This window comes from Thunnus albacares, chromosome 8, assembly GCF_914725855.1.
Source record: "Thunnus albacares chromosome 8, fThuAlb1.1, whole genome shotgun sequence".
In the NCBI taxonomy this organism is placed as follows: Eukaryota; Metazoa; Chordata; class Actinopteri; order Scombriformes; family Scombridae; genus Thunnus; species Thunnus albacares.
The window spans coordinates 16,016,651-16,027,733 of record NC_058113.1 but is presented as its reverse complement, the minus strand read 5'-3'; the positions used below and the strand labels follow the sequence as shown (position 1 = coordinate 16,027,733).

The window sequence follows — 11,083 nt, the reverse complement described above, 5'->3', positions numbered from 1 at the left end:
TCATATGTTGCTGAATTTCAATTATTCTCTCCATAAAAGTTCAGAATTTCTATTTTACCTGGGGATGGCAGTGGTCGGGACATTCCTCCAGCTGGTCTCCTGGTTTGGGGATAGCTGGGAATCTTTGGCCTTGCTCCATGATCTGACTTGCTGGATGGGACTGACACAAGGGTTTCCTCAGTTGGGGGTTGGGATTCTGCTGTATCAATCTCTTGGGCTTCAGGTTCTGGAAAAAAAGGTTTATGAAACAATTATTATCTGTATCTTTCACTTTACAGTGGTAACTCCATTCCTAATATACTCATATATATATACTTAAGTAGCAAGATACGAACCAGGTGGTGGACAGGGGTTGTGAGAAATGGTGTGATTTTCTCCTTGGTCAGGCATCTCCTCAACAGGCTTCTCAGGAACTAGGGGTCGGACCTCGCGGACTGTGCATGTATATTTGCACTGGCGCAATGGATTAACTGTACTCCAGTACCAACGAGAACACCTTAGGAGAGAAAATCAAAGTCTTAAAAGTGCTGTTCATTCAGTGTTCCCAATTTATCTTTTATATAATGAAATTTGAAAAGGTAAATGCAACTTACTGAAAACCCACAGGAAACAGTTTTCCTTTGCTAGCTGAAAGTTCTGACAACACACCGAGTTTATCAATCTGTAGGGAACCTGTGTAGTGACAATTATCAATTAAACAAAAGTTAATGTTGGTAAATGTAAGAAGTCAAAAGAAGTGAAACAGGCTATCGATTTACTAAAGCCGCACACTTACCAATCATCACATTGATTAATTCTGGTTCCAGTCCAGTCAAGAACTTTCTGCGGAGGCTGATCCCCTCAAAATCCACATACACCCTGCGGTTTACCTCAAATTCTTGACCAGTTATTACCTTTACAACAAAGAAAAATACAGAAGCTCAGAATCAAACTCCAAACATTTAAACTGTTACAACATTTGGTAGGTGACAAGTTGGAGGAACAGAACATACCCTGCCAGTGATCAGATGTCTGTGTTTGTGGCAATAGACTTTCTTATCGTCCTGGAACACACAGTGTCGGGAGCGGGCACACATAAAGTGATAGTTGCTTTGACAAGAAGTCAGGCAACAGCCCACTGTGGCACCTGTCTGGTTACAGCGTTCACATCGCTAACAGGGATTGATGGGGATGAAGGGTGAAATGTAAAGTTTGAGTCAGAGTAATGAAGAAACAGCAATCAATTATAAAATGCCTATTTGTTTACAAACAGAGCCTGACTGTTATGTTGTTAGCAGATTTGAAATATCAATATCAGTACAGGCCGGTCAGGCTCCATTTACAAATTTGAAAGGAATTAAATAGATATTCCTAGGAATATTGTGAATGAAAATGCATTATTAAACTATTAAACACGTAAATCAATATATAAGGTAGATGATTACCATCAAGCGGCCCCTTGTGACAGCACTATGTACATGTAGTAGAGAGCCATTGTCTTCTTCAAACACCTCAGCTGACCACAGACAGCAGTTGACATGTGCCCACTCATTCTGGCCCAAGTACAGCAACCTGCCGGCTTCCTACAGAACATAACAAAAAACGATCTCTTAAGTAACCAAGCAAAGCTGTAAGTACAGTGTTTACAGGCAGTTTACTCTTTAAGTTGGGCATTTACACTAGGTGTCACAAATTACTGTTCATTTTCTAATGCATTACTTACATTGGGTTTAAGGTCTCCATATTTTTGGCACAAAGAGCACTGTCTCTCATCCTCCTTAGACCATCCAGTGTCCAGATCAGCTTTTGAAAGTCGGCCCCTTTTCCCTATAAAAATGTATAAAGGTAAAGACTTCAAGGCATGGACACTGCTTGATATCAATGGAAACAATTCAACCAATTACAAGTAGCCAATTTTTTTGCATTTTTTCTTGTACCTTTGAATTTGAGCCTGACAGCCCTGCTGGTTTTGAAGTGGTTCCGGCTTGTTGGCTCCCCAGACGTCGGAGAAGCCACCTCCTCTTCCTTTACATCCAAGTTTTGTCCATTATCCTCCTGTAGGAGACCCAGCGGAGCCCTAGATGGGAGCTCCTCCCTCACCTGCCACTGAGCATAAACATGCTCAGTTGTGGGAGGGTGAACAGCATGGGACAGCATCCCCCTATAAAAGAAAGAAAAAATTCTTTTGATGCCATAGAAAAAAGGAACAGTACTTTTCCCAGTACTACTTTCATAATAATTCACCATCTGGAGAAATAGGTTTGCTGTACACAAAATACATAATTATGATTAAGGACTTACTTTAAAATAATCACAAATATTCCTATACCAAATTGTACAGACTTTATTATTTTTAGCATGGGTCATGTATGTCAAGAACAATTAACAAATTAATGCACATAAACAAATGAATGGAAACCATTACTCACATGGGCAAGTCTTTGGTACAAGAGTTCCACACCTTTGGGTCTTGGCTGTTAAACCAGTTAAATACCTCTTCAAGGAGCTGAAGAGAAAAATAATTTCAGTCAATGATTAATTGTTATTCACCCAAATTCTATAACTACTGCATAACTTAACCCTAACCATCAGCATTTAGGTAACGTGTTTTTATTACTTCCAAAGTGTGATAAACCCATCCAACCATGACCTGAAAGAGACTGAGAAGTTCTGTAAAGCTAAAACCCCTTTTACAGAAACATTTGATCCAATGTTAATATCAAATAAAAAATAAAGTTCAACTATGAGAGAGAAGTCATGTCTTGATGTTGAAAGAATACTCTTTTTTGATGTAGTACCTTTAAATAGTAGGAGCGTGCCAAAGCAGTGGGTCTTTGCTCCTCTGGAAGATCCTCCTCTTGCTCAAGCCTCTTTCGCACCACTTGAACCACATCTTCATGGAACATTTTCTATAAAAAATAAATATTATTTTAGTACCCCACTATAAGTATTTGTTTGAGCTCCCTTCAGCCCTCTTTCTTCATTGTTTAAACAACTCTTTCTTTCACTATTTGTGTGCACAAGCATGTGCAACACTGTGAAAGCCTTCCAGGATGTCACAACACATTTAATTTCTGGCTTGGTCAAACACTTTGTACGAGCCAGTTCTTTTCCAGCATAACCCCACCCCACATTGTGGTGTGGACTCACCAACGTAGTGTAAAGGCCTTTGTCAAACTTCTTGCCCACAGCGCGGAGGTCACAGGCTGGCTGTCCTTCTATTCCACTATCAGGATCAACCAACTTTTCACACTGCAGTAGAAACAGTATTCCACAAGTTTTACACAACAATCACTACTAATACAGACAATACAAAAGTACCAGTAAGAGTACAACATTTTGATCTATAAAAAGAAGGGCTCTTACCTGGGTGCAGGTAACAAGGTGCTGGGTGAGGGTGGAGGAAAGCAAGCAAGCTAGCACTTTCTCCACCCCAGCTCTGAGCTCAATGTATAGCAGCTCTCTCCAGGCACTGGGCTGGGTCACACTGCATGGCCGACATGAATACACTACACTTTCTGGCAAGCTGGACAGGATCTCATACAATTCATCTGAAATTATTTTACAGGAGAGAAGAATTGAATGAAAATGATTTAGCTAGATCATGGTTGCACTGTGCACCTACTGTATTCAGGTCACTCAATAAGAAGCACAGCACACATGCTCAGCAAATAATATGGAATAATCCCTTTTTATACTTTACTATATTATTTTCACAATATTCTGTTATTCTGATGTCCTTTGTTTTATTTGATCTTAACTTGTAATAAACCTAAAACTGACCTGACATTGCTATCCCTAGAGCCATGCCACTAGCATAGCTAAAACTTACCTGTTAGATCCTCACACTTAGCATGTACCCAGTGGTTACAGGTGCCACACTGCATCATCTGACTGTCATAGTCATTGTCCTCATAGCACTTGAAGCAGATTGGACAGTAGTTGCCTTATAAGAGAAAGAGCCATTCAGTGAATATTATCCCTAACACAGATCAGTAATGTCGGTAAACAATGCTGGAGCTTACAGATTACCAAATGATAAACAAATGTACTGTCAAGGTTAAGTTCTCTCCTCACCTTGTTCATAGAGTTTTGAACAGTCTGGACAGAGTCCTTTATCGTGGTTCCACTCAGTGTCCCAACTCTTCCCTGGTGTGACTCCACAACTTTTACACCTGATGCATGTCATACAAACCTGCACAGAAACCATTATATCAGTACCAGCCATCAATGTATTACAAACTCAACACGCTTATAGTAAACATGTATGATTGTGTTTTTTTAAGAAGCATGCTGCAAACCTACCCAAGCTTTCCTCTTCTTGTTATGTTTTGGATAATTAGGTCCCAGACAGGAACCGTGATAACAGTTCTGGCATCGTTCACATTCCAACAAAGGCTGAGGGAGAAAAATGTAATACTTGCTAACTGGATTACATTTACAATGATTAGTAGAATATAGCAAAACAAAAAATGTAACAGTCTGTACCTTTGAGTACTTGTTTTTCCTGCCACACACATGGCAAAATTTGCATCGACGACAGCACCAGTTTTCCTTGTTCTCCTCAGAGGGGCGCTCCGCTGGTTCAAGGCAAAACTGGTGGAAGGGCTCACAGCATACTTGGCAATACAGCATCTGCAAAAAGAAATTCACAAACACAAAAATGACTTTTTAGGTTCAAAATGGTCCAGAAATGATATAAACCTTCCAATATGATGAGATAATTTTGTCAGTGTCTGGTATTATATGTATAACTACAACACAACTATCAGAACCTTATCAGCCACTAGTTTACAAATCTAAGTTGATAGGAAAGGCAGATATATCAATTTACACAGGGCAAAAAGCATGAAGCAGTTACCTCATGTTGGCCTTTACTGGCACAAAGGAAGCAGACATAGGGTGGCATGAGTGGCGCAGAGGTCAATATACTTAAACCACCCATATTCCAGACATTCTCCAGAGTGCAGTCCTCCTGAAAACCAAGATAACACGTGCATCACAATAACGTCTGAGGAAAGACCTGCTTAAACTAGTTATTATCATAATACTGTCAGGTGACCAATATACATAACAAAAATAAGATACACATACAGTATATTTTTTACTTCATATTGTACAGTTATAACAGTGGGGTAACTATTTAGGTTTTCACAGGAGTGGTAAGATCAACTTAAAGATTTTTACACATTTTTGTTCTCAGGTTAAAATGTGATTTGGAAGGGATCAGATGAAACGCACTTCTCATGTGCCACTAAATTAGATGCACAGTATATTCATTCTGGAATTAAACATTAAACACTGACCTCTAGTGGACAAATATAATTATGTTATGTGAACTAGTGAGTTGCAATGGCTTCAACTTAATACATGTGACTTGTAGCAATCTGAGATTAATACACATTCTGTGGAATAAATAATATTTAAAGAAAACAAATATATAAAAGATGTTAAAAAGTTTAACCTCAATCACACAGCTGTGTTTATTTTTAGAATGGATGCAACCAGGCAGGAATTCTCTGCCTGGTTGCATCCACTGAACAACATCATATATGAAGTGTGTTCATTCTACAGTATATGTAATGTACTGTAACAAGTGACCTACCTTGAAATCAACCCTGATTTTGTGAGTAGGTTTAGAAGGCTCAACGTCTCTCTGCTCAAATCCATGGGCAAGGGCAGCCAGGACACTGGGAGGAGTCTGTTCCAAAGGACCTTGAGATGAGAGACCCTGAGAGACAACCATAACTTGAGTGAGGACAGTGATGGACATCCTCAAAGTGCTGCTTAACTTTCAACTACACATTCTCATGGGCATCATGGATACCCTGTGTATCAGGCCTTCCTCAGAAATTAACATGTCTGTGAGATGCAATTAAGAACAAGAATGGTGGGACCAGTAAGTTAGGATGTGAAGGTAGGTCAGGAGTAGACTGTTGTTGCAGCTGCTGCTTTGTCTACTGTGATCTAATTAACAACAGCTAATTCCTCAAATGTCACCATATTAAGTTATGTTTACATCGTGCAAAATTGGCAGATCTCAAAAAAGATATTCCGGTGTGGGCCAGAGATCATTACGCCTTCATCTACTGCCAAGTGCATATACTTTTTAATCCTCCAAGTAAACATACAGTTTGCAGTCAAATATGTGAACATTGCCACTCGCTACTTGTCTACATGTACATGTGGGTAAAATACATATCACAAGCCTTAAAACTGCAATACTAGGCGATGTATCATGTGATCAGGCTGTATTGTGCTTTCATTGTATCCCCCACAGTAATAATTTTATATTCTCTCATTCACTTTGTGATATTGAGCAACGGTGAGCTACGACATACTTATAAAACTGGGGTTACATTCAGGTAATTTCTTTTATGCCTTGTCTCATTACTAAATAGGTGATTACTGCAGTGCAATCGTTGGGTTTATGTTCATTCACATCATTGTGATAGTGGATTACGATCAGATAGTTTGCAGTGGATACTGTTTTACTAGATGAGTTACTTACAAGAAGAATAATGCTGAGTCTTCAGGGTTTTCCCTGGATTTTTTTGAGACAAATGTGGTAAAGGTTTGAGAACGTGTGTGGTGCAACGTACACAGATTGTGCGTGCACCTTTATGTGGTGCGCCTAGTCAAAAAAATCATGATTTGACAGTCAAAAGTTTCCATGGGGATTTAAATTTTATACCAAGATGGAACAAGAAGATGAAAAATAAAGGTTGTGACAAATGAAGCCTGGGACAATATGCTTATCTCCCGACTTGACACTATCACAGTACTTGGGTGCCGATTCGATTCAGTATTGATTCTCAATTCAAAACCGATTCTCGATTGAATGAATAGAAAAGGGGGCACTATTTTCAATCTCTTGCTCCAGTATACTGTGTGCCAAACCATTGACTGGTGTCCTTAGTCCACTGAAATACAATATGAAACGTAACTTGTAGATAAGCTAAATGGTCCACAGCCTTTTTATTTTAAAAAATGAACTACATTTATTCATATATGAATTTATTTGAAAGCATCTTACAGTCTCCTGCCTCTGTGAGAATAACAAAATGAGGGGGAGGCGGAGTGCTCCGCTGTGTTGTTATTAGCTCAGAGGACAGCCATCGCTGTTTGGTTGAAGTTGTTTAATGCTGCAGTGTGTGTTGATCAGCCAGTCACGTTTGTTACTGCTGGAGTTTGTTGCTATGCTCCACTAACGTTAGTCTCTGAGTGACGGCGTAGAAAGTTCACAATATACTTCACGTTCATCTCGCACAGGTAATTATTTAGTCATTAAATCAAAAGATGTTTGCCACCACTGCATTGTTGAAAATGAACTACTAGATAACTCTAACATGTGTGCGCTGTTGACTGAGTGCTGCACTGCCCTCACAGTTTTTTCATTCCATCAACATCACATGCTGGTATTTTCAACAAAGGCGGTGACCTGTATTACAAAGGCAGCCCGCCTTTGAGTTAGATACGCGGGGAAAACCCTGGTCTTTCCTCAACTTCCTTAATTTTGTCTTCACTATCCATCGTCACCATAGCCCTCATGTGTAGTTACATTTTATAGAAGGCACAGTTCGGTTGGGTGGGGGCTGCATAGGGCTCAGCAAAAAACCACAGTGGTTGTCCTGCAAAAAGTTGAACCGGAATCAACTATTGCTGGAACGCAACCGAACGTCACACTGCTTTGGCCAATCACGTAAGCTGGCAATCAGACCGAAGACTGATGTTTGTTGTATGACAGTGCAATCAAACATAAATGCAAGTTGTGTAGTCCAACCTAAGCACTGATCAAACTCCGAATTACCCACCTTCTCAGGCTTACGACGAGCAGGTGGTACACGGTGTGAGCTGGACTTTCGATGCCTGACCTCCTCATCTGAAATGTCTCCTAGGAATCCATCCAGTGACACAAAGTCTTTGAAGGACAGGAAAAAAAACAGGGCTTATTATTAAGAGGGACACCACAAGACTTGGTACTCTTACTTGCAAAAAAAAAAGACTATGGTAAAAGTTTAAGGTAATATGTGTATAAACATAGCTCTAAATCATGTGTGAGCAGACACTTAACTGTGATGTTAAAAATAAAAATACTTAACTAGCTTAACCAGAAGATTGTTGACATAATTACATTAAGTGTGCAGCACAAAAAACTGCACACGTACCACATATGAGATTTGTCAAAAGCAAAGCAGCTCCACTGGTGACTCCTCTTGTCTAAGCCAGGCTGATCACGAATGAAGCACAAATCTAGTCTTGTTTCTGAGTGTTAATATACCTTGACTGAAACGAGGTCCATGTCCCCTTCTCCTGGCTGGTGAGGCTGAGCTTGAGATAGCTTTGTCATCGAGATCGGAGTCGTAGTCCACCAGGTCAAAGTAGACACGAGGTTTCACGATGCGCTTCGGCTGCTTCCTTACTGACGGACTGTTGCCATCACCCTGGGGACCAGATGGTGAGTCTGCAGCACCTTCGTTCCCTTCATCATTGCTTGAATGTCCCCCACTGAGAGAGGATCGCCGTCGCTTAGAAGGACCTTTAAAGAAAGAATAGACAAGTCTCTGTCACACTGAATGTTACAGAGGTATTACAGGAACATGAAGCTTGCACGCTCGAGTGAGAAATTACCTTTGGGTGCTGTTCTTCCACTTAGTCGCCGAGCTTTTCTCTCTTCAATCTGATCACATCTCTTATACCTTGTGGAAAAATACAGAATCCTTTTATACTGTGTTGTGCTCCACTATAACAAAAAAATTAAATATGCGTCAACTTACACACAACACTGGCGTTTAGTATTGGGACCACCAAACTTGGGTTTGTCAAGGCAGTTCATGCACTTGCCACAGTCCTCCTCGTGGTTGCAGCCTTTGCAAACTCCACACCTCCGAGAGCGGTACCCAAATGGCCCGAGTCCTTTTCGTTTCACAAAATTCGTTGGCTTCTTGACCTTGGCCACCTTTGGATCCGACAGCCCAGGACTATCCGATTCTGAGGGAGAGCCAATATCTGTAATAACACACATTCAAGAAGAAAGGGAAACTAACACCAGCCACATGTTGCTTAGTTTTAACCAAGCGGGTAGCTCCCAGTCTGAAAAGTGAGGCCAATGTGGAAGTGCCTTAAACCTGCATTCTTAAAAATGGCCAGCAGGGGGCGACTCCACTGGCTGCAAAAAGAAGTCTGATTGTATAGAAGTCTAGGAGAAAATGACCCCACTTCTCACTTTCCTAATGAGTGTATGGTCTCAATCGTTTCAATTCTTCTTCAATACAGTATGATGTTCACTTTGTAAATTATGGTCCTATTTAGAGTAAAATAAATGATAAAACAGCGTATGCTTTATGGGCATGGCTACCTTGTGAGTGACAAGTTGCTACCATGGCGACAACATTGACAATGTAACGTAACCATGGCGTAACCCCAGATGCACAGAGTATAGGCGTAGGTACTGTGATTTCGCAGTGTGTTATCAGTTCATGAAAGTTAATTGTAACATTTTGGTCACCTAAAAAAAAGTCTTCGTTTGGTTGTACTAAAAGACCCTCGAAATAATAGGCTGTTCCCTTTTTCCAGTGAATACATTTAGTTTAAATGTTTTTAGGTCTGTTTTTCCCCAGTGGAAATTAGCATTAGCTTTAGCATTAACACAGTTAACCGTAGACTGTAAAGGCACTGTGCTAACCAAGCTAGCACCTAGCGCTAGGGTTAGCTCCACCCTCTCATCCAAATATGGTCAGTTCTGGCTCCAAAAATCAAAGATGGCAATGGTCAAATCCAAGATAGTGACAGTAAAATCACTAAACTTGAGGCTTCAAAACGGCAGTCCACAAACTAATGGGTGACATCATGGTGAGTACAGCGATATTTTTTTTTACAGTCTATGGTTTTCACTCCTGTGTGTTTCAGATAAATAGTCAATTGATCATAATTTGGTGTCACTAATTTTGGTTTGGAGATTGATTCAACTGTAAACTTGAAAATTTAGTATATCCTGAAGAGCTGAGTCATGGACTGAGAAATTAAGCTGTTAAAAATCAATTTTTGGAATATGGCTAAATTTATGTTGCAGTGAATTTCTTTGTATTTTACAAATAAACTGATCAAATTGCAAATTCAGAAACATCAAAATGATGGACTGCTGGGAACACATACCTAAATAGTACAGGTCTAATGATTCATATATTACACTGATGCATTAAGCATTAATCCAATTAAATCCATTTGTGTTCTAATATGAAAGATCAAATCACTCAGGTTTCAGTAAAAACATTATAAATCAATATCACAAAATCTAATTGAAACTACTTCATCCTCTGCCGGGATTGAGAGGCTGGAGCTTGTACTGTCACTATTACTACTGCTGCCATCAATTTATCATATTGAAGTCACAAGAAATTTTATGGGAATACTTCAAGAGAGCAAGATCCAGATACGACTGTCAATCAGTGCACACCTACCTTTTGTGATGGCGGAAGGGGAAATGCCACTTCTTTCATGCAGCGGTAAGGCGCTAAGCCTGGGAATGTCATCTGGTATCAAGGCTCGAGGCTGCCCAAGCACCACAGATGCAGCACGGCAAACATGCTTGATGCGTGGACCTCCTGCTCTACGGAACTCCTGACACGGAGGGGAGATGAGCTGTGGCTGGAAGAAAAAACATAACAAAACAAACATTAAATTTTGAAAGTGATATTAAGAGGCTAGAATTGCCAGGGGCCTCGATTTCATATAGCCACTGGTCATAAATTAAATATCAGCACATTTCTGTACAGTACACTGACAAAAGTAAATTTTCTTTTGACAACTTTCGACTATAGCGGAAGGTTAAATAAAAAATCACTCAACACATCAAACACAGACAGACAGAATCAAGATTTTTAGTAGGATCGATTCCTGCTCCAGGCCTATTGATTTGGACACTTACTTGTCCTTGAGGTGGCTCTGTCTTGACTGGAACATCAGAATCAAGCTGCACCCTCTGTTTCCTCCTTTGTCTCTTGGAGGTCAAATCTCTCGACCTGGCGCCAGCTGGGCCAGATAACAGCTAGAGGGTTGATGGGCAAAAACAAGGCATCAATATGAGCTTCAGAAAACTAGAAAA

General features: G+C 40.2%; 1 protein-coding gene across 3 annotated transcripts in view; it reads right to left on the bottom strand.

Annotated features, from left to right (window-relative positions):
• kmt2bb (lysine (K)-specific methyltransferase 2Bb) overlaps positions 1 to 11,083 on the bottom strand; it is a 31,968-nt gene that overhangs the window by 14,590 nt on the left and 6,295 nt on the right. For 2 of the 3 annotated variants that reach the window (XM_044358653.1, XM_044358655.1), the window contains exons 5-28: positions 10,907 to 11,026; positions 10,440 to 10,626; positions 8,757 to 8,988; positions 8,611 to 8,678; positions 8,261 to 8,518; positions 7,794 to 7,900; positions 5,585 to 5,710; positions 4,841 to 4,954; positions 4,468 to 4,614; positions 4,285 to 4,377; positions 4,057 to 4,174; positions 3,812 to 3,925; positions 3,346 to 3,530; positions 3,130 to 3,231; positions 2,778 to 2,888; positions 2,409 to 2,485; positions 1,917 to 2,140; positions 1,703 to 1,806; positions 1,425 to 1,562; positions 993 to 1,151; positions 776 to 893; positions 594 to 672; positions 336 to 496; positions 59 to 226 (exon numbers count right to left, since the gene is read on the bottom strand). In XM_044358653.1, the coding sequence (XP_044214588.1) occupies positions 59 to 226; positions 336 to 496; positions 594 to 672; positions 776 to 893; positions 993 to 1,151; positions 1,425 to 1,562; positions 1,703 to 1,806; positions 1,917 to 2,140; positions 2,409 to 2,485; positions 2,778 to 2,888; positions 3,130 to 3,231; positions 3,346 to 3,530; positions 3,812 to 3,925; positions 4,057 to 4,174; positions 4,285 to 4,377; positions 4,468 to 4,614; positions 4,841 to 4,954; positions 5,585 to 5,710; positions 7,794 to 7,900; positions 8,261 to 8,518; positions 8,611 to 8,678; positions 8,757 to 8,988; positions 10,440 to 10,626; positions 10,907 to 11,026 (3,310 nt within the window). The remainder of the gene's footprint in view (positions 1 to 58; positions 227 to 335; positions 497 to 593; positions 673 to 775; positions 894 to 992; positions 1,152 to 1,424; positions 1,563 to 1,702; positions 1,807 to 1,916; positions 2,141 to 2,408; positions 2,486 to 2,777; positions 2,889 to 3,129; positions 3,232 to 3,345; positions 3,531 to 3,811; positions 3,926 to 4,056; positions 4,175 to 4,284; positions 4,378 to 4,467; positions 4,615 to 4,840; positions 4,955 to 5,584; positions 5,711 to 7,793; positions 7,901 to 8,260; positions 8,519 to 8,610; positions 8,679 to 8,756; positions 8,989 to 10,439; positions 10,627 to 10,906; positions 11,027 to 11,083) is intronic. The other variant, XM_044358654.1, reaches the window with a different exon arrangement.